The following is a 24,465-nucleotide window of genomic DNA, read 5'->3' as shown; positions in this document are numbered from 1 at the left end:
CCAGTCATCCAGATCCTTTTCATTTAGAACAGCAAGACCAAAAACCGCTTACCTTTCCAAAAACCTGCAGTACAGACCATGATTTGACACACAAATATAAGCACACGCACACTGGAGACGAAGTCTGAATATGTGCACACTTTATTTATAAGGCCCCAGAGCACCGGTCAGGAACTACTTACGAGCAGGGAGTTATCAGCAGACTGGTGGTAGTACAGCTCTGAACCACAAACACAAGGAAGTCAAGAGATTTACTGACGATGGATAAGCAAGATAACATTTTAAATGTGGTAATAAATTTGAACACAGAATGGATGAATGCAATAGTGTTGATCTGAATGTAGTAATGGAAGATAATTCTATAGCAATGCTTCTTAAAGTAAAACACTTAATGGCTCTGGTAAAATAAAATTGAAACAACTGTAATGTTCTGCTGAACTTCTGTGGTACCAAATGGGTCTTTATATAGGGTCCTTTACAGTCTGACTATTGTTCTGAACAGGTCTGCCAATGAAGAGGTCGTTTCTCTGGACTGAGCTGTGACAAGGTCCTTTGCAGCTGAAGGGCAGCCAATTTTAATAGAAAAGATTTATTCAATAGCTGAATTTAACCTGTATTCTCTTTCCTCAGCGGTCAGTTAATAAATGGGAAATGCAGAACTTTCAGAAACTTGGAATAAGGATAAAGGACCTCTCCATTCATGGGTGTCCACTTCAGTCTGAGATGGTCCCTCAGACCCTCCTAGTGTGGAGTATTTCTTACACAGGTTTTTACCTGGAGCCGACTCACCTCACTGCAGGGTCATCTGCTGGGTCCCACTGCTCTTTAAAACCCCGAACACCTCTTGGTGGTGGGACAGTGACATGGATGTCTCATCACCGCTGCAGCTTCCTCTCGATGTCATGGAAACAGCTGTTATCTTTATATGCTTATTTTTGGTGTATGTGTAAAACATGGTTGGACATGAATAACATACAGAAATAAATTAAAAATGGACTTGAGTAAAACAAACCTTAAACCCTGCAGCTCTTTGGTTTGGATATAATGGGTTTTGGAAAACTTTTTCTTCATGTATCCACTCTCAGACTATTTTTGTGCCGCTGAGGTAATGTGTAATGTGGAACAGTTTAAAAGAAACGTTACCTGTTGAGGTCAGTTTTAGGGTAATGGGTTCTCTCTGAATGAGTAACCAAACTCTCAGAATCATTAAGTAGTGACCTTTGTCACACCCGTTATAACACATATCCTCTAAATTTCAGTAGTACAGATCATTTAGATCAGGAACGGGCCACTGTCCTGAAGACTTCTCTTCCTCCTGTAACTAAAACCAACCTGACTACAGTTTTCAAGAAATCGTGAAGAAGGTTGGATTCTTCAGGTGTGTATAATTACGGGTGGAGCTGAAGTATTGAGAGGACTAGTGTGATTTTCTGGATCTAGTCAGAATCAGCAGTGTTCAGGAAAGGACTCCTTCTTAGGAAGGAGTGAGGAGAACATTACAGTAATCCACCCTGCTGGTGATAAAGACATGAACAAGTTTCTCCAAGTCTTGACAGGAAACAAAACATCTAATTCTTGCACTCTTTTTGAGATGACAGTATGCTGATGTACTGATAGTTACTGTTACTGCTTTGACATGACTATTGAAACTAAGGTCTGTCTCCAGAATCACTCCATGATTCTTGACTTGATTTTAGCTGTTTGACCCCTAGAATCAAGATATGCTTTCACCTTCATCTTTCTTTCCAAATGCAATGGCTTTTCTGCTGAGTTTTCTCCTTGTTTAACTCAAGAAGGTTTTGGCACATCCTGCTGTTAATTTCATCATTGCATTGGCAGAGGAGTCAATGGGACTGTAATCATTTGGAGATAAGGCTAGGTAAATGTGGGTCATCAGCATAGCTGTGATAGGTAACATGGTCCTTTCTTATTATCTGACTTAGAATACAGCACATGAAGCAATAAAAAGTGATATAAAAGAGTGAAATATTGATTTTTCGTCTTTCTCAGAGGTGCAGCGGAGGTGTGTGTGGTTGTTCTTTTGCAGTCATGCAGTACTTTATTTTGTAAAAATCTACACTAAAACACTGTATACACTCTCTGATCATCCAAAGGATGACAAAATGCTGACATTATCATAAACCTGCTAGATGGCCATGGAGCTGCCAACTCGAAATCTGATTGGTTAATGCAATGTTTTCATTGGCATTGATTTTAAGTAGACAGTGGAGCCTCCATGATTTTTTATGGGGTGGCCAAAAGGGGATTACTTTTATAAAGCCATTTTTTCTAAAAGTGTCCATTATCTTGTGAGTCACATTATTCTTATTCACTGATTAAAGTAAGAATAAGACATTTGGGCTGTTACCAAGCAAATTAAAATGATACAATCAACGCTGAATCTGCAGTAGTTGTATTTACACACTGTTTAATGCAAGATATGAATGTTATATGAAGTGATTTTGAGAATCTAACAGAATGCATAGTTGATATAAAAAACTGGACGATGAGTAACTTCTTAATACTAAATTCTGAAAAAACAGAGGTGCTAATAATTGACACTTGATGGCTGCTCTGTTAATTCTTCATCATCAGTTAGGAACCTAGGTGTGCTGTTTGACAGCAATCTTTCCTTCGAAAACCATGTTTCTAGCATCTGTAAAACTGCGTTTTTCCATCTTAAAAATATATCTAAATTACGACCTATGCTTTCAACCTCTAATGCAGAAATATTAATTCATGCGTTTATGACCTTGAGGTTAGATTATTGCAATGCTTTATTGGGTGGTTGTTCTGCACGCTTAATAAACAAACTTCAGCTAGTCCAAAACACAGCAGCTAGAGTCCTTACTAGAACTAGGAAGTATGATCATATTAGCCCGGTTCTGTCAACACTGCACTGGCTCCCTATCAAACATCGGATAGATTTTAAAATCTTATTAATTACCTATAAAGCCCTGAATGGTTTAGCTCCTCAATACTTGAGCGAGCTCTTATCACATTATAGTCCTGCACGTCCGCTGCGTTCTCAAAACTCTGGCCATTTGATAATACCTAGAATATCACAATCAACTGCGGGCGGCAGATCATTTTCCTATCTAGCACCTAAACTCTGGAACCATCTCCCTAACTCTGTTCGGGAAGCAGACACACTCTGTCAGTTTAAATCTAGATTAAAGACACATCTTTTTAACTTAGCCTACACATAACACACCAACACACTTTTATTATTAAAATCCGTTAAAGGATTTTTAGGCTGCATTACTTAGATTTGCTGGAACCGGGAACACTACTCCTACAATACAATGTACTTGTGACATCGTAAAAAGAATGGCATCTACGCTAATATTAGTCCTGTTTCTTTCTTAATCTGTTTCTCAGTTTGTATCCAGACTAGATGGTGGATCAGCACCCAGAGATTATGTTCATCAGAGACCAGAACACCTAGATGCGCCCTTGGACAGATCACCAGATCCTGATGTGCTCACACACACACACACACACACTTGCATTTAATAACAAATTGTTCAATCTCATCATTATACATCCCTATCATTGTATTCTTCTATCTTATACTGTACAGTTCTTTGATGCAACCTCTGTTGTTAAAAGCGCTATATAAATAAAAATTATGAAATAAAAATCTAGTGAAAATTGAAATGTGAAATAACTTAAGTGAGTCATTGTGATTGAACCGAATCATGTGAAAGGTTCAGAAACAAACACCGTCATATTCCTCAGAGACTCATAACAGTGCTGTAGCTGTGGAATTATTTTTTGTGGTGTAATTGATCAAATTATAAATATAAATATATACATGTCTTTTTTATCCTTGTACCAAATCATGCAGTAAAAGAACACATTGTTCCACATTGAAAGCATGAAGGCTGTCTTTATAGATTCTATAGTGAATTTATCATAGGGTGTTTCTATTTCGTGCCTATTGTTATTTTCTTTTTTCTGCGCCATCCCATTTCTCAATCGCTCTCGCTCTCTCATTCTCAAGCTCATCAAACAACAGTGGTAAGTAAATCTTCTGTCACTGACGGTGAGTAAATGGCTTCTCCTTGCATAGTCACTTGCACCGCTTGCACCACATGTATAGTTTATCTCTCTCTGTCAGCGATCAGGGATTCACGTGTGATGAATGCAGGGAAATAGCTGGACTGACAGAGAAGGCTTTAGAATTAGAGACACGCATTTAAACTTAGAATGATATAATTAACCCTATCCCTCTTTCTTGGGGGAGAAAACACTAATTTGCTACCTCAACGTGCAGCTCTTTATTTTGAATAGTCTAACAGGCAGAGGGTCAAGAACAGTGTCAGGAATATGAGAGACAGATTCATAAACAGTGCCAGGCTTGGGTCAGGACAGGCACCAAACAATCAGTGTCGAGATGGTAAACAGTTGTCTAAGGACCCAGAAAAGTTTGAGGTTGTTGATGAAGTTGACTTCATGCTGCAGGTTCTTTGTAGCCATGTGTTCATCCCAAGCAGTGAAAACATGTTAGTAGCAACATTAGCTGCTGGCATTGATCTGATCCTGTTAGGGTTATGTATTGACATTTTGCAACTTTGACCCTTCAGTTTCAGCTTCCATCTGGTATAACACGTCTTGTTCTAGGTCATGACATGACATGGCCTCTATATAGTATCTTAGACTGGTATGGGCGCCAGGGGAATCTGAAGGAATGAAGTTTCTGACGCCCAAAAAGATATGTGACAAACATGTCTGGAGTCTTTGTTTTGCCAGTTGTTTTTACTTATCTTGCTCTGTCCTTTTTCTCTATAAATAAAGTGACTTGCGATCTGAGCTTCGGAGGCAAAGCAGGGAAGGAGGCAGAAGGTGGGCGCCTCGGGCGGACTGGGATCCGTCTGGAGGCAAAAGGGAGGTTAAGGAGAAACCTGCTTCTCTCCCGCTTGCAATCGACAGCGCAATCCTTGCAAGCTAAAAATTTCAGAAACTTGTCTTGTGTTTTATTTCGCTTTAAGTTGATCCTTCCTGGTAAAGAACCGTGAAATAGTCTCAACAGATCCATTTAGGGGTTTCTCACCCGCCATCATCACTGAATCTTCAGTGTTTGCAAGTCTAGTCGTAGTCGTATCTGGTGTAGAGGATTCGGTCCAAATACTTTTGGTTCAATAAGTCAATTCAGATGAAAAGTTCAGTTCAGTCCTTTCATTAAACTCGGTTCGATTGGATCTGAATCAAGAGTCGCCGGAAATGTTTGGTATGAAAAAAAATTAAAAGGAAGAAAAATAGCTCCGTCTCCACAAAAAGTATATATTGCTTTGAGCAATCGCTTGAAGAAAGTAAAAATTGAACTTTTCTACCATGTTCTGAAGTTAACTCCGTCAAGTCTCTCATGGGTTGGATCGCCATCATGGAGCTCGTTGAACTAAATGAATTTCCAGCACGGGGGAAAAAAACCTGACCTGCATAAATACAGGCAATAATACGTTGACACAAGAATCACTATCTTAATAAAAAGAGTCATGGAATCATTTGATTGTTCAAAAGGACTGATTCGTTTAAGAGTCAAGCAAGTGATTAATGCAATGGAATCATTCTTAGTGGATTCGTTCACAAACCAAATGCTGCTCATCAACAGTTCTGAGGTGGGTTTATTTATATAACAGAAGCGCATGAGATGCATTACATTAAGTGCAATTAGCCATAAATTCTATTTACACCACGTTAGGAAAAAAAGTAGCAGTTTCTTTGCAGCAAGTGATAGTAATAATTAGATGTTATTAATACTCATGCAGACACTGGCAGATATGTGATAGTAACCACGTATCTCCAATAGACGTCTTTTTCTGATGATTTCAGTCCCAACCTGATTTGTGCTTGGAGCGCAACAAGTCATTAAATAGTAACGTATTGTTTTCAATTGCATAAAATCAGCATCACATTTGCAATCATGCAAATATTTACCTAAACGGCACTCTTCTGATACTGCTTAACTATACATAAACATAGAAAAACAAAACTTACTTTGAGATGCCTTTTCATTTTTTGAAGACGAGAGACGTTTCGTTGCAGTTAAATAAGATTACAGCCTACTGTGATGTTTTCACATCTATAAGTAAAATCATCCTTCTATTTCCATAACATTTACGAGCTTGGCTTTCTGATGTTCTCTTCTCTGCTGCAGACTGCATCACCCTCAATCCTAAATTTCTAATTATTTTACATTAAAATTAAAATAAATAAATGACATAAAAAATCTAAGTAATCACTTTTTGTAAATATTCAAGTCTTTTCCAGATAATAAAGTATACAATTGATACAGTGCTAACCAACATAGCATTTACTATAGTATATACACTGATAACTCTTTATTGTGATCTTGAAACGCTTCCTTGTCTGTTGGTAGATCAAGTTATTCCAACCCTAACCCTATCAGTCTACTGATCCTCTACTAACACTCAGTAGAATGAAGAAAAGGGTCATCAAAATAAAACCTAACCAAAATAATAACAAAAGTGCTGTTACTACCTCTCTGTGTTCCCTCCTTTCCTGGCTGCATTCAATCTTTTTCGTCACACCCAGTGCAGAGTCAAATGAGAATATATTAGCCGGCTGATGAAGTACACTTGTTAAAACCCGGACAATAAGCTGGAGAACTGCAGGAGTGACGCTTGGAGATCTTAAGAAGAACAATGAGTAACATGGCAAGAGAGATAATGGCGTTTATACTCACCACCTCGGGCTGGGTGCTGGTGTCCTCCACCTTACCTACAGACTACTGGAAGGTGTCTTCAAACGATGGCAGTGTAATCACGACGTCCACCTTCTGGTCCAATTTATGGAAAACATGTGTGACTGATTCTACCGGAGTCTCCAGCTGCAAAGACTTCCCTTCAATGCTGGCTCTGGACGGTCAGACACGTCTCTTTTCTGTGAAACTTGTGTGTTAATGTGTTTACTTGCATGTATTCAGCCATTGTATTTTTTTTTTTTTTTGCTTTTTTAAATTTGAGACAGTAATCGATCAATCACTTTTATTTATATAGCGCATTTAACAATACAGATTGTATCGAAGCACTGAACAGAATCAAATGGGAGAATAGAGTGATAGTGATGTTTAATGACGAGATTAAGCACTTATTAAATGCAGAGACGGTGTCTGTAATCAAATCGGCGATAATCGCTAGAAGTTAAGTGTCCCCAACCAAGCAAACCCCATCCATACAGAATGGAGAAAATGGAGAAAAAGACTCAGTTGGGGTCAGTTCTCCTCAGCCCAGTACTTAACCTCCAGTTCAATTTTAAACACAGCTGTGTCAGATAGTGTGTGAGTGTGTGTGTGTTTATGTGTGTGTGTGAGAGTGTGTGTGTGTGTGCGCATCTGGACCTGGTGATCTGGCCACAAGGCCAGGTCTTCTCTTATGAAGGTCATCTCCTGGTGCTGATCTACCATCTGATCTGGATACAAACTGAGAAACAGAATAAGAAAGAATAAATAATAGTTAATTATTAACAATAGAAGACATGTTATGGGGAAAAAATATATCGATTATTCAAATATATGTAAAAGGCTACGATTTTTTATCCAGAGGGTCAGATCCTCATTAGAATTGAAGCTCAAGCTCTGTGGATGATCTTAGATCTCGCTGAGAACATGATTTTCTTGATCTGCTCTAGTGCTGCCGAGACACATTCTCACATCGGCGTTTATTCAGAATTTACTCAGACGGTTCTGTTAATAACAAATAAGTTGGTTATGCTTTCATGCAAAATAAACCCGGTAGTAATTTCAGGCATCATTATCACATCACTGTGTATAAGTATTATTGATTATAATATATTTTAATATATTTAATGATACATCTGTGAAATATTAAAGACAACTTATCAAGAGGTGAGAACCAAGAAGGAATAAATGAATAAATGGGTGACATGGAGATTCTGACCCTTCGATATACAGCTTGAATTTAATTACAACAAGAGTGTTTTTTCTTTTAATAATTCTCTCGACAGAGCATTTGTGCAAGGTAAACTGGCAACAGTCCGGAATGACTCTTTTTCATGTCAATGTTTAGCACTTTTCAAAAGGCTGAGGGCAATAAATTAGATGCATTTATCTCCAGGCTGTTTTCCATCTATTCAGAAGTATTAGTGGGTTAACTAGTGAGCTAATATTTGCCCAGAGAGTAGCTAGAAGAGAGTGCTTGAGGATACCAGCCTGCTCTTGAATCAAGGACAGAAACTCTACTACAGCAGTTAATGAATCAATCATTTCATTTCATTTCTTTAACCATAACACCATTGGAATTCCAATATTTAAGAGGACAGGACATTAGTATTTTACTATTACTTTTACTATATATTGTAGCAATGATGTATTGTAAAATATATGACTAAATGTCTCTTAAATGTCTCAAAAAGTGACAGATGATTGGTGTTTTGTGATCAGGTTATATCCAGGTGTGTCGGGGACTGATGATCGCTGGCGTCTGTCTCGGGTTCTTTGGATCGATCTTTGCTCTGATCGGCATGAAGTGCACGAAGATCGGCGGTCCTGACCAAACCAAAGCCAGACTCGTCTGCCTGTCTGGGATCACCTTCATTTGTACCGGTGGGTTTCGGGTCTCTTTCTCTGAACTCATATGAACAGCAGTGTTATACAGCGACTAACTCTCGTTCCTCGGCAGGTCTGTGTTCTCTGAGCGCCTACTCTCTGTACGCTCACAGAATCACGTCCGAGTTTTTCGATCCGCTGTTTCTTGATCAAAAGTACATATCTAGTTTTTTCCTACCTTTTTTTGTCTGAGCGGAGGTGACTGTACGGATGTCTCTGATGAAACGCTGCTCTTCTTCTCAGGTATGAGCTGGGCGCTGCTTTGTTCATCGGCTGGTCCGGATCCATGCTGTGTCTCCTCGGAGGAGCACTCTTCTGCCTGACGCTGTCTGACGTCCTGAGCAGCAAGTAAACCCAAACACTTACAATATCTCAAAACAATCAAGCACTAGAAAAGTAAATGTTCAGTAAAAGTAAAAGAAAACACTGTCAAAATGATCCCTGTTCACACGGATTTGTGAAAATGACTAAAAACTGCATTATGCATGACGGGCCAGCAGTGTGTCAAAGGGTTAAAGGGGTCATATAGTGTACATGTGTGTTAACAGCGTCTGAACAGAACCATCCTGTGATGATACAAAGCCACCCAAGGGTTGTTTCATAATCTGTCTGAACGTGTGACGTCACATGGCTTAATGCTTTATAAATGAATGTCAGTATAAAGCTGGTTTTGTTAAGAAGTTGCTCCTGGAGAGTCGATAATGTTTTAGCTTTAGGTAAAACACAGCTCTGGATCTCTTCACTGTCGCTCTTCACCCAGCCATCCAATCAGTGGAGAGAGGGGTGGGACAAATACTACTTGAACAACACTGGATATTACCGGCTACTGCGTTTTTATATAATCAGCAATATTTTTCAAATGAGATGGATTACTGCTGAGGATATACACTTTAAAACTCATTTTCAAAAGGTTGTGTTTTTAGGCCCCCAAAATGCTGTAGTCATGTAAATGAGCGGCCAAAACCCATAAAAATATTCCTGTTTTTAGTTGAAAACAGTCACATAAATGAGATATCCCCTAAATGCCTTCCAAAGAATCCAACTGAAATGTTCATTTATGGTTACCAAACCTTACCAAACGATGATCTTATCTCCCTTTTCTGCAGTTCAGCGTATCCATCGAACAGAAGAGCTGTGGTGAACAGCGGAGCATCTTTAACGTCTCGTGCGCTGCCACAGAGTCAGTCGTCACACACCAGGAGACCTCCTCCAGAATACAGCAGCAATTCCCAACACTTTGACAAAAACGCCTACGTCTAACACACACGATGTGTCACATCTCACTGGGTTTTGTTAGCTTATCAAGTGTCTTTGGATGGCCAGCTCAGATGACCTGTACACCTGTGATCTAATGTGCTTTCAGCTCTACATGGACAGTATGTTTACACAGCACTGCATAACATATTTTGTTGACCCTGGAACAACATTTTAATCCAATTATATAAATTTGACCATATCTCTACACCCAAACTTAACCAAACCCTCGAGTAATGTCCAAAATCAGATTTCTGATGTACAAACACCAAACACTTATAGTAAGTCTAAACTTCACCAAATCTACAAGCTGGTTCTTCAGATCCGATTGGTTAATCACAGTGTTGTTTCAGGGTCAACAAAGATGTTTACCCGGGAACACGCACTCAGCAAAATCCGGTTCTGCATGAGATTATGCCATCATCTGTTGATAGTTGTGTTGTACTTGATTAATTTCTGGCAGTATACGGTGGTTGATCGTGATTTCGAGCAGGTTCAAATCAGCCAGGATTGAATTATGCTTCTAGGAATTGACAAACGAAATGACACTTTACTACAGATTCGAGCTCCAACATTGTCTGGAAGATTGTGTAGCCGGTATTGGCACATCTCAATCATTGTTGTGATTAAGAAAAATATATGTCTGTTGATGTTTAATAAATATTCCACATAATGTTGCAATTTGTTATTGGTACATGCAACAGAGTGCATAATATTCTATTCTAATATTCTCTGCAGCTGACGCGCACTTCATAATATTTATAGTAAAGCAGTGTCACGATGTGTGTACAAACACAACATGGCCCTTCCTGTGTTTCCTAACGTCGAGCAGGTGTGTGTCAGACCGCTGAAGAGCGCACCATGTTTGAGTGAGAAGGACCGCATGCTCAGCTCACGGCAAGATGAGGAGAAGTCTGATTCAGGTGTTTGGATTCTTGATTTCTACGTTCGGCTGGTTCTTTGTGAGCTGCACGATCGCCATGGACTACTGGAGAGTTATCTATGTAGGCGGCAAGGGCGGGAACTGGATGATCAAGGCGTCGTGGTACTGGTCGAACCTGTGGAAGGACTGTGTGGTGGACACCTCGTCCATCACTAACTGCAGAGACTACGACGTGCTGTGGGCCGTCACGCGTAAGTGCTCTCGCATCACATTCTCGCACAGTTGGCTCAGTGAGGGACGGGTCGAGTGACCGATGAGTTATCTGTTGAACAGCGTATGTTCAGGGAGTCCGGGGCCTGCTTCTGATCGGCGTGAGTCTGGGGCTCGTCGGCGCTGTGCTCTGCTTTTTCGGGATGGACTGCACGTACATTGGCGGTAGTCCGAAAAACAAAGACAGAATATTACTTTCCGGAGTCGCTTTTCATTTTGTTGGTGGTGAGCAAAACCGTTTATCCAATATTTGTACATTCATCTGACGCGGATGACTAAAACTGCTGCTCCTGTCAGAACATTTCCCCTGTGTTCACCCATGCGTGTTGTTTCACAGGTTTGGCGGTGCTTGCGGCGTATTGTTTATACACAAACAGGGTGGTCAGCGCTGCCTTTCACCCACTGTGGACAGAAGTATTATAAGGTACGTGACTATGACGTTCATTATCCAAACAGAGATGTTTCGAATGAAACGGTTTCACACTCAGAGCTGTCATCGGCTCGTGAATCGCCAGGATTTCCACTCTTCCAGGCTCAAAAGTTCTGTGTAATCATATGTTTCCAGCTTCACTCCAGGTTTTACATTTTCACATAAATCAAGAAAACAGAAACCCAGGCGTGCACATCAACCAGTACACCAGTTCAGTGATCAAGAACAGTGGGTCATATAACCAAGAAACAAACAAAGAAAAAAAATTCAAGTAGCAATAATAAAAATCAAACTCTTAATCACAAACTCAACTCCCTATAACATTATTTCATCAGTATATATTTCAGCAGGTCAAGATTAAACCAGTCCTTGACATAAACAGTCTACACCTTTGTTTCTAGAATTCAATGCAGGTCTTTTCAAAGCAACTTAGTATTAAAGATGTTTTTCTACTCAAGCACATTTCGGCCTGATTCTGGAGTAGTGTATTTGAGGCTGGAGAAATCTCTGCAGGTTGATAGTCTGCCATCCTTCTTAAGCACAAAGAAAAGATGGATGCTCCCAGTCCTGCAGCAAAAGACAGTGGACAAGCTCAATGGCACAAACAAAAGTCAATGGCACATTGCCAGGGACGATGAGGGAGGTATTTGTGGAGCACATGTGAGAGAAATGGAGATAACGGACATGCGAGATGGGCTTTGTGGTTGGGGTGAGACTTTGAAGACCCTTGGAAAGGATTTACCTGTGAACCTGAAGAGGATGAGGGAGTGTTTCAAGAGTGTTTCAAGAACTAGATTGGAGGTAGCCCTGTTAGTTCTTTCTCAGTCTAATCTTGGGCTATAAGCTGTTTCTTACATTCTTATGCTCAGCAGAATCATGTGACTGTTGCAGGTGTAGATGATTAATGTAGATGATTACAGTGCTTTGATGCAACCTGTGTTGTTAAAAGCGCTATATAAATAAAAATGATTGATTGATTGATTAAAAGTCTGAGGAGACTGAACTACTCGTGGAATGAGGTGGAGAGCCATGACAGTATATCAATTATAATGTGAAATATTCAGTGCTGATTATCAGACAAAATATGTTAATGTTCTATGCATTATAAGCATTTTTCTGTACTAATATTTTATGCAGGTATGGTTTAGGAACTCCAATATTCTTTGGATTTATTGGAAGTTTCTTTATAGTTCTTGGATCCGTCTTATATGCTGTGACCATCATCCCGACCAGGTAAGAAATCTGTACTGTTAGAGCAAAGAGGAAGACAGATTCATCTGCAATTCTCTCCTTTCTCTTGTAGAAAGTTGACTAGGTTTGCGAGATCAAGTGACAGGCCACCATCATACGTCCAGCGGACAGCGAGTAAAGCACTGTACACTTCTGCATACTACACACCCTCAAGACAATCAGTTCTTCTCAGCCAGTCCAACAGCTCTCGCATCTCCAGGATGTCACAGGCCACCGGCGAGAAAATCTCTCCCAGAGACACATTTGTGTAAACGCTAGAAAAGCTTTGTAGCTCTGTGTGACTGCAACACGTCAATTCATTTTTAACGCAGTAGTGTCATAAAAGAGTAAACTCGTTGATTCAGCTTCAACCATGTAAGAAATTATATCAAATATAGTTGTTCTGTATGAACTCTAAACTGAACTTTATCTAAATTAAAGACTTTTGCACATTTGGCATCAGGCTTTTCCCCCTGCGACAGGGACTGTGTTTTCACTACTACTGTACTTCTCGAAAATCTCTTACTGGTTTGGAGCAAAACCAACCAATATTAAAATCTCTTATTCGAATGCTTGTGAGTTTAAGTGACTGTGGGACTGATGTTTGTGCTAGAAACCCTCTCTAAATCAAGAGGAGCACCAAAACATAACTTTGAAATCATGTGTGTTGTGAAAAGTGCTGTGCAAATAAATGAGAATTGACTTTCCTAGCTCATGGAAGTGTTTTTTTCTGTTACCAGTTTTGTGTACCAGTAGGGTTTGCAATGCAGGTTGTTCTGAGCTTTATGTATATAATAAACACAGTATGTCAGAGAGGTGTGATGACACCACAAACAGAGAGCGCTAGATCTGTCCAGACCTCGAGGAAGGTTCGTCTGTCCTCTCGCTGAGTTCTGCTTTCGAAGATCATCTTCATCTGGATCGGGCTCATCCCAGCATGCATTACAGAACGGTCATTATGTACACTGAAATGGGGTGCTTTGTAGCGTGCGTTTGTGGGTGGATCCTGGTTTGTTCCACGATGCCAATAGAATATTGGACTTATTCTGAAGTGGAGAGTATAGTTCTGACATCTGGTCACTATTTCTCCAACCTCTGGAAAGACTGTCTGTCCGACTCCACTGGCATTTCTGACTGCAAAGATTTCCCGACCCTGCTGGCCTTGCAGAGTGAGTATTACTACAAAATCACTTCATTAAAATCAGTCATGTCTCAGAGTGGGCTCGTGTTTATAGATCAATTCTGTAACAAAAGCATTGTGTAAAATCCTCAAAGCTGAGATGACCACAAAATATCAAACCATTGTTCTGGGCCTTACGTATCCATCTAATACATGTATAAAACTGTAACTGCACATATGGTAATGCGAAAGAGTTCTCCTTCAGCACAGGACCTAATTGAAAACACCATCATCTCAGGCGTTCATTATGTGCAAATTCCCTGCCAGTAAAGTCCCGGATAAATTCACTAAACTTTATTACCCTATTTGACATGACTTGTATTTTACTTTGAAACTGAATAATGTTTATATCTCCTCTGTATGTTCGGCTGCTCAGATGAAATAAACCTCGCTGGAGGAATCAGTGACTCATTTGATGTACACAGAAGTCTCAGACACGTTAATGTGTGATTAGTAATTCATTTAACGACTCATTCAGAAATACTGATTAGCTACTATCTCTGTCCATTATTTACCGTAGCTGTAGTGCTACTGTAGTACCGTAATCCTTGGCATTACTTCATGCATAACTATCTGTAAATGATTGACCGTTATTACACATTCTTACCAATAACTGCATAACTTTATCTAAAGCTGCTTTGAAAACATTTACAACTAAACGTGTTTATTGTTCTGTCCATCCTTCACCAGCATACATTCATCTGTGCCGATCTCTTGTCATCATCTCTATCATTCTGGGGTTATTCGGGTCTATTCTGGCTTTGGTGGGGATGAAGTGCACAAAACTCGGAGGGTCTGAATATGTGAATGCGAGAGTTACCTTTGCCGCAGGGATGAATTACCTTGTATCAGGTAAACACTTGCACTTGTCCAGCATGTTCCAGGACGCAAGCTTGACCCGTGTCTCTGTTTTAGGTCTCTGCGGTATGGTTGCTTACAGCTGGTATGCCCACAAGGTTATTTCTGAGTTCATGGATCCAAATTACAAAGCAAAAAAGTGAGTATCTGGATGGAGTGAAAGCGTGGGTGATATGTGCTGGAGGTCTGAAGTTGTATGTGTCTGGGGAGCAGGTTTGAGCTGGGATCGGCTCTGTTCGTGGGCTGGGGCGGCTCGGCTCTCCTCGTGGTCGGAGGCTTTGTGTACAGCATCACTGCAGGGAAGGAGGGCTTCCAATCCAGGTATCAGAGCACGGGAAATTTCATTTCCACCACAGAATCTTTAAAAAGCATGCATTCATGTGAAGGAAGTTCAACTGGTTTGTGATCAAGAATGATCCTTAATCGGATCAAACTTAGTATTTTGTGTTCCTCTGGGAATGCTTATTACTGTATAATTAATATGAACATAATTTTGAAGGTTGCGCCCTCCGGAGGCTGCATTTGTCATTGAGGATGTCTCATTTCAGTAAGAGGTCCCCATGATTTTGCCAAGAAAGACATGATCACGGATCTTATTTTTCCACATTACTCTCCAAAAATATAGACTTATCCCAAAACCTTACTCTTCCCAAAATATATTCCTAAAATCAGTGATTATATGATGATCATCAAGGGTGTAGACGCTCCTAAGCCTGATTATAAGCCTATAACAGACATTTCCTGAACAATTATCTCTCAAATCTGATTGGTTGAGTGTAGTGCTGAAGAATGCTGATCCTGGATCATCTTGTACTTGATGAACTCACGCTCATCTTCAACCTTTGAATGCATCCTTCTTTCACAGTGATTCGAGGCTGCATTAGGTGTATCCTTCTCTGCTAGAGATAACCCACAATTCTTTGCGTCGCTGTAAACAATCGTCGTTAGTTTGAATAATGATGTAAACAAGTTAAAAATATGGTAATTACCTTATATCGCCTCTAGTGAAATGGATAAACTTTGTTCTTAATATCTACCTCCTTTTTTCTCTAACAGATGTCGGTTGTACATACATCAAACACTGAACAAAATAAAACACTTTCCAAATTTATCAATAATTTCCTTCATTTAAGTAGTGTGAGAGCACAACATGTGTTGCCACAGCAACGCCATACTTCTTGTTTCCTTTTACAAAGGTTTGTTTATATCTGAAGTTTAAGGACACTTCATATAGGCACCTCTGTTATGAAAAAGGCAGATTGACCACAAACAAACGTTTTCAAAATGAATCAAGGAACAGGAGTTGCTGTTTTTCTGCTTGCCTGTTGAGTTTTTGACAGTGCACTGGATGCAATCATGACAAGAAGTTTCTGATTTCAGCTCCAAGACCCAAGAGATGTCCTATCACACTCCTTCCTCCAATCACTCCGAAGCAAACCAGAAGACATACAGTCCTCCGCTGTCTCCCATCCCTGACAGAGCAAACCAGACGTACAGCAAAGCCCACAAAGGATCTCACGCCGTGGACGCTTACGTCTGATCGGTTCCCTTCACATCGTCCGAGTGTTTCACAACTTTCAGAGTTAGTGCTAATTTGAGGCAAGTCTTTGTAATGCCATGAGCAAAGTGATCGAGACACTGGTGTTTCAATCAAAAACAAAAAGAATGGATTGATGGGAGTGAACTGGATCTGCTACTCTATGCTGATAAAGACCGATGATCAGGACTTCTACACGTCCAATTCAAAACTTCTCTCTGAAAAAAACAATGAAGGATTTAATGTGTATCTAGTCTAATGATTATTTGTTCAGATTTACTTTAGTATTGTATCACAGTACGAATTCAATAGTGTTGTCTACCAATACCAGTAAAATTTCCTGGTTCTCTGTACTATAGTAAAACTATTTCAACTATTTAACAGTTAAAATGTTAATAAAATACCTTAAAATGTAGCCTTCAAGTATTTTCCAATTAAGTAAATAATAGGTCAAGTGAAAAGAAGACTTTTTCGCCTGCGTTTTCATTTTGTTGGTTATAAAGTTAAGTACAACTCCACCTAATCACCTCTGACTGGACTGGATTCAACAAGCAGGTCTGTGATTGGCTACAATGCTCTGAAGACACATTCAAATGTTTGATGCTTAAGACTGTTTGAAAGCAGCCTTTGATCCTGAAGAATGACTTTTAGTTTCTTGGTAACAATATACTGAGGTTCAGTTTGAATGTTTTTTTTACATTAAACACTCAAGTGTCAACTACCGCACACTTACATTTAAATTAATCATTTGATACAGCGCATGTAATGTGTACGTGCATGTTTTTATATAGCACTTATATTTAAAATACAGTACTGTAGTTACATCTAAAGATGACCTTACCTCTACACTTCAAACCTAACGTCATCCCACCTCAACAGCGGTTAGTGTTTGGCAATTCGACCCAAGCACAATAGCTACATTGTACCTAACAATAATTAATTTGATTAACAACGACAGTGACACCTGATTACAAACTGTTTCACTGAAAACATCTTTCATACTTTGTTTTTACAGTAAATTTTATTTTAAAAAAATTAATTCTCAATTTTACATTTTAGAAAATATAACAATGCCCATGATCTGGATATACAATTATACAATTTGCATCTTTTTCATGTGCAAGATTTAAAATTCAAAGCAGCAGCAGAACAATCAGAACATCTTGATTGGTTGTCGTTCCACAGACACAGAACAGTCTTAAATCAAAACACTGGCTTCTTAGTATTTGAAGCAGGCGGGTCTTCGTGTGGATGGTCAGGGCCGGTCAGAGCTGGACCACCTGATGTGGACGGGCCGGAAAGCCCAGCGGTCTGGATGACCCATGTGCAGGAGAGTGCTGAAGGGTGAGCTGCTCCACTGGAAGACGGGCACCTGATCCCATGTGGGTCCACTGACGGCCACCAGCTCCAGCCGGCTGAACATGGCCGCGCTAGTCACCTGCGGGACACGAGGAGCGTGAGTCTCACACACACACACACACACAGGAGCTCAGAGAGCAGATACTCACCTTCATGTCCGTGCCGCCGTGAGGCCGCTGCTGCAGAGCCCCGAACGGATACGAGCCGTTGGCAGGGTTCAGGTCCGAGCGGGCCGAGATGGAGTTCTCCCCGTTCTGGGCGGGGTCACAGCCCTCACAGCGTGACAGAGGGTCCTCCGCATAGTTATTATACCTCCGAGAGAAACGGGCAGAGACCAAATCAAGACCAGCAGAACACAAGAGAGATGCTCTCTTCACATGAACCAGGAGCACAGATGGGGTTGTGGGTAATACCTCATCAGACGCACCATGGAGTCCAAGTCGTAAACAAGAGTCTGGTTTCTGCGGAAGATCTGCGCTCTCGGATTGTCGCTGAAGGAGAACCAGGATCCGTATTTCTGAACCAGCTCCGGCCCTCCGCTCGCGTTGAACACCTCCTCGAAGTACCTACAGCAGCAGAACACAAAGAAACGCTTGCGCTAGATTTAATTCACACTAGAAGAATTCAATCATTTTCATTTCCTTAAACTACACATGCTTTATGACTAGATAATATTTAGTATCATACACTACATTACTGCCACTACACAAATAAATCCTTTGATCAAATCCGTCCAGCTAACACACATCCAGCAGTCTAAATGGACGTGATCTAGATGTATTGATATCAACAGCAGCATCTGCTGGTCTGGACGTACGGGATATTGTAGCTGGCCCAGTAGCCCGTCTCAAACAGCTCCTTAGTTTTGTCCGCTGTTATGATCATTCCACTGCAGGAACACAGACAAGAGACAGCCATTCTCACTTTCACGCATTAAAATTTGGTTCATTCTGCCCTAACGAGACTAAATCAAAGCACACTTACGGTATTTGCTCTAAAACTGTGAAAAGCCCTTGTTTTGTGTACTCCTGGCCCGGGACAAAGAGCTTGTAGTCGATCACCATCCACTGATTGTTGTACCTAGCCAAGCAAGCAATCGCAATCGTTTGCTTTTTATCACAATGCTTGTGTGTAAATTAGGGTGTACGCTACATTAGAGCTCATTTACGTTCCGCTGTTGTACTTGCTGAAGATATCAGTCCATTCTTGACCGGTTTGAGCAAGTCGATTGGCCACAATGTTCCTCAGCCACTCCATGACAGCCCCGCGGGGCCGGACGAATCTCCACAGCTCAGCGTTACTGTTGCCGATAGTGGTCTCCAAAGTTACCTGAAAACACATAAGTGAAAATAAACAAATATAGCAGGAGAGATCCACCCAACATTAGGAAGAGTCTTACCAGTCCACTGCTGAGCAAATAAAAGTCATCTCCTGAGAAAATACTGCCAGGATAGGAGGAAAACACCTGGATTCTGCCAGGAATAATCTCCTTTCCTGCAGGAACAGCATAAGAAGTACATGTTATATAGTACAACCTCGAGGAAAAAAAACATTCACAAAGTACTACTATAACAGCACAGATCCTCCAGTCATTAAAAAGCCCATGTTGTGGCTGTCTCTCAGTACCTTAAGCCAGAAATGGGCTATGAGTAGATCTGATTCTAATATGTATATCTGCAGAGAAGTGAGCACACTTTTAATCTCATGCAGACCCAGTAAGGCAGAGATATTCTGTGAGCTCTATACCTGCTGGAGACGTGCGGTAAGTAAAGCTATATCTCTTCAGTATCCTCAGCATGGACTGGTAGTTGTTCCAGGTGTCATGAGACACCAGTAGATCCTTGCGGCCCGGGAGGAACTTGATCAGAGCCGAGCAGGAGCCGGAGCCTACAGCACGAGACTGACTGGATTTGTTCAGCGCCGCCTCCAGGTCCTCCAGGTCTCCACCCATCTGGAAAAGGCTGAGGGGAGAGAAAGAATGCCCATGTAATAGTAATACTTTGCGTGTAATAAAAATAAAAAAAATCCTTGTCTACACTCACAGGAAGCCAAAGGGTTTGATGGAAAGACTTCCAGACGGAAAATCAATCTGCCCATTGTATCCATCCTCCAGGCCTTGCAGCTGCAGCAAAGACAAACGCACCTGCAGAACATTGAAAACAGCAGAAACTGTGATCAACTGAGCTTTTTCGTGCGTTAATGTTCTGGGGCATTGGAGAACTTATTAAGAAGGATTTTAACAGTTTTGGCTGATACTTTGCATTTTGGATCTGCTCTCGAATGTTTGGTAAGTGAGACCAATTCAAATCTAATATATATATATTGTGACGGGAGGAGCCAGCGACAGACACAGTGGGCGTGGCGTCAGGCCTCGGAGAGGCTTTTATTGACAAAATAATAATAATACAAAATAATAAAGTGTCCATGGGAAAAGTGTCCAAATAAAAGTGGGGATCTGGTGTCCTCGTCGTGCCGCGGGGAAAGTGAAGGTTGAGGCCGTGTTCCAGGGGAAGGGTCCAGGTAAGGGGCGGAGTCCGCGGTCGCCACGCGCTCCCTTTTTTTCTGGCCCGGGCGCGAGGGGCGGCGCTTCTTCCGCGGCGTCTCCGTCGTTTTCTTTGCTCCGGCAGCAGAGGGATGAGCTGTGTGCTCACAGCCTGGACTACGGAGGTCCCACGACGCGCTTCTCGGACGGCGGGGGTGAGTCCATCACGCACCCTTCCTGGACCCACGAGGACACCAGCGTGCATGCACGGGGGAAGAGACCGGTCTCCCGAGGAGAGACGCGGTCAGGTATTTAACGGCGACGGTGACAAGGCTAATCCCTTCAGGTGCGCCTCGTCACACGCCGCCAGACCTGACCGATACCACGCCCCTCTCTCGAACACACCCACTCCCGTCCGGGAGCCTGGTGAAGGGCGGCGAATAAAGGACGGGGTGATGGTGACAATAAAGAGGAGGGGCAGCCGACTCGTCACATTCCCCCCCCAGCGCCAACCCCGTCAGGCGGTCGCCGCCCACGCAGGAGTGCTACCTTCCTCAACCAGGCTCCAGCAGTCGGAGTGGGCGGGGCAGGGATTCCTCTCCGGGCAACTCCCCTCTCGCACCGGGACAGAGAAACCGGGAATTAGTCGGAATGCTCAACCAGCCACCGGGTAAATGACCATAAGCAAGCGTCACTTACCCTTCCTGGTGGCTGGGAGCGAGTCTCCGTTGTTCCTCCATCCCGGCATGGGTACCAGCGAGAGGGGATGACGTCATCAGATGTCGCCCAACTGTGCCGTCTAAGCTCCGCCTTGCCCGCATTCTCCACCACTGTGACGGGAGGAGCCAACGACAGACACAGTGGGCGTGGCGTCAGGCCTCGGAGAGGCCTTTTATTATTAACAAAATAATAATAATAATACAAAATAATAAAGTGTCCATGGGAAAAGTGTCCAAATAAAAGGGGGGATCTGGTGTCCTCGCCGTGCGCTGCGGAGAAAGTGAAGGTTGAGGCCGTGTTCCAGGGGAAGGGTCCAGGTAAGGGGCGGAGTCCGCGGTCGCACGCGCTCCCCTTTTTTCTGGCCCGGGGCGCGAGGGGCGGCGGCTTCTTCCGCGGCGTCTCCGTCGTTTCTTTGCTCCGGCGGCAGAGTGGGATGAGCTGTGTGCTCACAGCCTGGACTACGGAGGTCCCACGACGCGCTTCTCGGACGGCGGGGTGAGGTCCATCACGCACCCTTCCTGGACCCACGAGGACACCAGCGTGCATGCACGGGGGAAGAGACCGGTCTCGAGGAGAGACGCGGTCAGGTATTTAACGGCGACGGTGACAAGGCTAATCCTTTCAGGTGCGCCTCGTCACACACGCCGCCAGACCTGACCGATACCACGCCCCTCCTCTCGAACACACCCACTCCCGTCGGGAGCCTGGTGAAGGGCGTGAATAAAGGACTCGTCACAATATATATATATATATATATATATATATATATATATATATATATATATATATATATATATATATATATATATATATATATGTATATTCCCAAAATAAGAGCACTAGTGTGCTCTAGAACCGTGATTCTCAACTCTAGTCCTTGAGGCCAACCACAAACTTGTGTCTCTCCTATTTAATGCCCCTGATTCAAATCATCAGCTTGTCAGATAAGACATCCATAAACTTAACACAGTGTGTTAGATAAGAGACATCCAAAAGGTGTGTTTACACTGCAAAACGAACAAATCCCAACTTTTGACCAAATCCGATTTTTTGGCCTGGAGGTTTACATTCACTTTAAACTCAACTGGTAACCGTGTTTAAATTAATTCTGACACAAAATGATCGACAGTGATGCCGTCACTATGCATATATCGTATATAGAGTTCCCGCTTCAATAAAATTTGCTGGTATTAACGCTGTCTTTATGGACAAACGTGTCACTCTTGCATTAGGAGTTCTGCAGGAAATTGGGACTTGGAGGGAAATTGGAGGGAGAGAGGGCAACAAAGATTTTTTTGTGCCATTGTAAATGCAGCCAAAATGTGCAGAGCAGTGGTCCACGAGGACTAGAGCTGGGAATCGCTGCTCTAGTGGTCTTCTGGGGTCCGTTTGGATCTGAGAACCTGAGATCTGAACAAACACGCGTAAACAAGGAACAGTAGTGTGAAAAAGTGTTAGGCCCTCCTCCTGATTTTTTTTTTTTGCATGTTTGTTATACTTTAATGTTTCAGATCATCAAACAAATGTAAATATTAATCAAAGATAACTAATAAACACAACATGCAATTTTTAAAAGACCGTTTTTATGAAGGGAAAACTAAATCCAAACCCATAAGCCCTGTGTGAAAAAGTGAAGATCCAAAGAAATTCAAGAACTCATGAGAAAGAAAGATCTATAAGTCTTGAAAAGGTTATAAAGCCATTTCTAAAGCTTTGAGACTCCAGCGAACAACAGTGAGAGCCGTTATCCACAAATGGCTAAAATATAGAACGGTGATGAACCTGACTCAGAGGATTGGCTGGCCGATCAAAATTACCCCAAGAGCACAGCGACGAATCATCCAACACAGCATTTCAGAAAAAGAACAAACATACCAGCAGTAAAATATGGTGGTGATAATGTGATGGTCTGGGGCTGTTATGCTGTTTCAGGGCCTTTAAGATTTATTCTGCTGTTTACCAAACAATCCTGAAGGACAACGTCCAGCCATCTGTGATCTTAAGTAAACTTATGTTGGACAATGATCGAAAAAACACCAGCAAGTCCACCTCTGAATGGCTGAAGAAAATCAATATGAAGACTTTGGAGTGGCCTAGTCAAAGTCCTGACCTGAATCCTATTGAGATGCTGAGGCATGACCTTTTAAAGAATGTTCACGCTCAAACCCAATGTGGCTGAATTACAACAATTCTAATATTTAAATAATATTTCAATTTGTTTAATGATCTGAAACATTAAAGTGTGACAAACACTAAAAAAAAACTAAATCAGAAACACTTTTTTACACCACTGTACATTTGTAACTAAAAAATCCATCAGGAATGCATTTACTTCATTACGCTGCGTGTCAATGCAAGGCTTTCGTTTTTTTCTATGAGGTAAATAATGTTGCAGACAAAACTAGCAAATCCATCCTATCCATTTAAACCTATCCATTTATTTTTAATAAAACTAATCACATTTATATTTTAAATCCACTGGTGACAAATAATGTGTATCCATTAGCATGCAGCCGTCAAATCAGTCAGTTCAGGTTCTTAGGTTCAGCTAAGAAGTGATTCAGGTCGGGTATGGACTTTAGGACCCGAGAAGACCTCTAGTATTCTCACAGAGCCAGGATGTAGTGACACACGAAGCGCTGATCTCTTTCACAACCAAGCAGTTTTGTGTTGGTCAACGTGGTGAAATCACGTGAACAAAACGAGAGAAACCCGTGTGGGGAAGTGCTTCACCCTCACAAGAAACTCCCGAACATTCAGGCTTTGGCCAGCTGCACTGGCAAACACAACAGTCGTATTAAAACACGCTTCATGGATGTAAGCTTTCAGAAGAGAGAGCACGTTGGAGGATCTTCTAGTATTAAACACCTGTGTTCTCCTGCACTAAGCTCTTCTACAGTAGGTATAAACAGTCTGCTGTCATCGGTTTGGGAACCCGATTTTTCCAACATTAGGTCTAATATGCACATAAATGCAAAGAGGAAGGCGATCAGTGAGCGCATGTCAAGATGTGGCACTTCTGTCACTAGCTGACCAAGGTCGACAGACGTGTGTATCTCCAGAGAGCTGCGTGTTGTGTCCTGTACCTGATGCCAGTAGGGGGCGTCTGCGTGAGCCTCCATCTGCTGCGAGAGCCACTGCAGGTTGGTGGTGATGTAGTCCTTGAGCCTCTGGCAGTAGCTCACATCGGGAGAGAACGGGCCGCAGTAACCCATCAGGGTGTTCATCCAGTGCTTGTAGATGAGCTGTGGGTCAAAGAGCAACGACATACAGCTGCCAGAACCGTTCTCATAAAGAGGCGCTTTTTATGATCAATATTACTGCTAATTCTATTATAAACTTTATTTAATGCAGTACAGTCTGATGTTAAAGAAAGCTTCGACTTGTGATCGTTGGCTCTTGACTAACCCTAACCCTTCTAATCTAGTTTTGATCCTGGTTTCTGCAGTAATACCTGAGAGGTGGCGGCACCCTCCACGACTCCAGCAGCGTACGCCTGCAGCGTGTCATTATACCCACCGCTGGTGCTGACCTCCAGATACGCCCACCTGACACACACACACACACACACACACACACACACACACACACACACACACATCAGCTTATGACGCCATTGCGCTTCCTAACGTTCCAGTGTTGTTAATAAAGCAACGTAGAAACCCGAGAACT

At 42.0% G+C, this 24,465-nt stretch overlaps 4 protein-coding genes across 8 annotated transcripts in view; 3 read left to right on the top strand and 1 right to left on the bottom strand.

Moving 5' to 3' along the window:
- Positions 1 to 6,530: 6,530 nt before the first annotated feature.
- cldn10b (claudin 10b) lies at positions 6,531 to 10,517 on the top strand. Its single transcript, XM_043234046.1, has 5 exons — positions 6,531 to 6,888; positions 8,426 to 8,587; positions 8,664 to 8,745; positions 8,834 to 8,938; positions 9,697 to 10,517. Exons 1-5 carry the CDS (start codon positions 6,669 to 6,671, stop codon positions 9,848 to 9,850), a joined length of 723 nt encoding a protein of 240 aa, XP_043089981.1. The 5' UTR covers positions 6,531 to 6,668; the 3' UTR covers positions 9,851 to 10,517.
- Positions 10,518 to 10,616: 99 nt separating this feature from the next.
- On the top strand, positions 10,617 to 13,367 carry LOC122340423 (claudin-10). Its single transcript, XM_043234045.1, is given in 6 exon segments — positions 10,617 to 10,978; positions 11,061 to 11,222; positions 11,335 to 11,391; positions 11,394 to 11,421; positions 12,565 to 12,660; positions 12,731 to 13,367. Coding segments are annotated over 6 exon segments (774 nt in total). The 5' UTR covers positions 10,617 to 10,746; the 3' UTR covers positions 12,930 to 13,367.
- Positions 13,368 to 13,464: 97 nt separating this feature from the next.
- LOC122340422 (claudin-10) lies at positions 13,465 to 16,696 on the top strand. Of its 5 annotated transcripts, XM_043234040.1 has the most exons (5): positions 13,488 to 13,826; positions 14,528 to 14,689; positions 14,753 to 14,834; positions 14,909 to 15,016; positions 16,076 to 16,647. In XM_043234040.1, exons 1-5 carry the CDS (start codon positions 13,595 to 13,597, stop codon positions 16,233 to 16,235), a joined length of 744 nt encoding a protein of 247 aa, XP_043089975.1. In that variant the 5' UTR covers positions 13,488 to 13,594; the 3' UTR covers positions 16,236 to 16,647. The 5 variants fall into 5 exon arrangements, with proteins under 5 accessions (XP_043089976.1, XP_043089977.1, XP_043089974.1 ...); XM_043234042.1 differs by lacking the exon at positions 14,909 to 15,016 and having other exon boundaries at positions 13,476 to 13,826; XM_043234039.1 differs by having other exon boundaries at positions 13,485 to 13,826; positions 14,528 to 14,834.
- Positions 16,697 to 17,233: 537 nt separating this feature from the next.
- The window catches only part of plbd2 (phospholipase B domain containing 2), a 10,935-nt gene continuing 3,703 nt past the window's right edge, over positions 17,234 to 24,465 (bottom strand). Inside the window, exons 2-12 of the mRNA XM_043234038.1 lie at positions 24,248 to 24,341; positions 23,880 to 24,038; positions 19,634 to 19,734; positions 19,338 to 19,552; positions 18,991 to 19,085; positions 18,760 to 18,920; positions 18,576 to 18,671; positions 18,409 to 18,480; positions 18,005 to 18,157; positions 17,741 to 17,903; positions 17,234 to 17,670 (exon numbers count right to left, since the gene is read on the bottom strand). Coding sequence (XP_043089973.1) covers positions 17,488 to 17,670; positions 17,741 to 17,903; positions 18,005 to 18,157; positions 18,409 to 18,480; positions 18,576 to 18,671; positions 18,760 to 18,920; positions 18,991 to 19,085; positions 19,338 to 19,552; positions 19,634 to 19,734; positions 23,880 to 24,038; positions 24,248 to 24,341 — 1,492 coding nt within the window. The 3' untranslated portion in view covers positions 17,234 to 17,487. The remainder of the gene's footprint in view (positions 17,671 to 17,740; positions 17,904 to 18,004; positions 18,158 to 18,408; positions 18,481 to 18,575; positions 18,672 to 18,759; positions 18,921 to 18,990; positions 19,086 to 19,337; positions 19,553 to 19,633; positions 19,735 to 23,879; positions 24,039 to 24,247; positions 24,342 to 24,465) is intronic.

The sequence above is a fragment of the Puntigrus tetrazona genome, unplaced genomic scaffold, assembly GCF_018831695.1.
Source record: "Puntigrus tetrazona isolate hp1 unplaced genomic scaffold, ASM1883169v1 S000001055, whole genome shotgun sequence".
NCBI lineage: Eukaryota > Metazoa > Chordata > Actinopteri > Cypriniformes > Cyprinidae > Puntigrus > Puntigrus tetrazona.
This window is presented reverse-complemented; position numbering and strand designations above follow the sequence as displayed.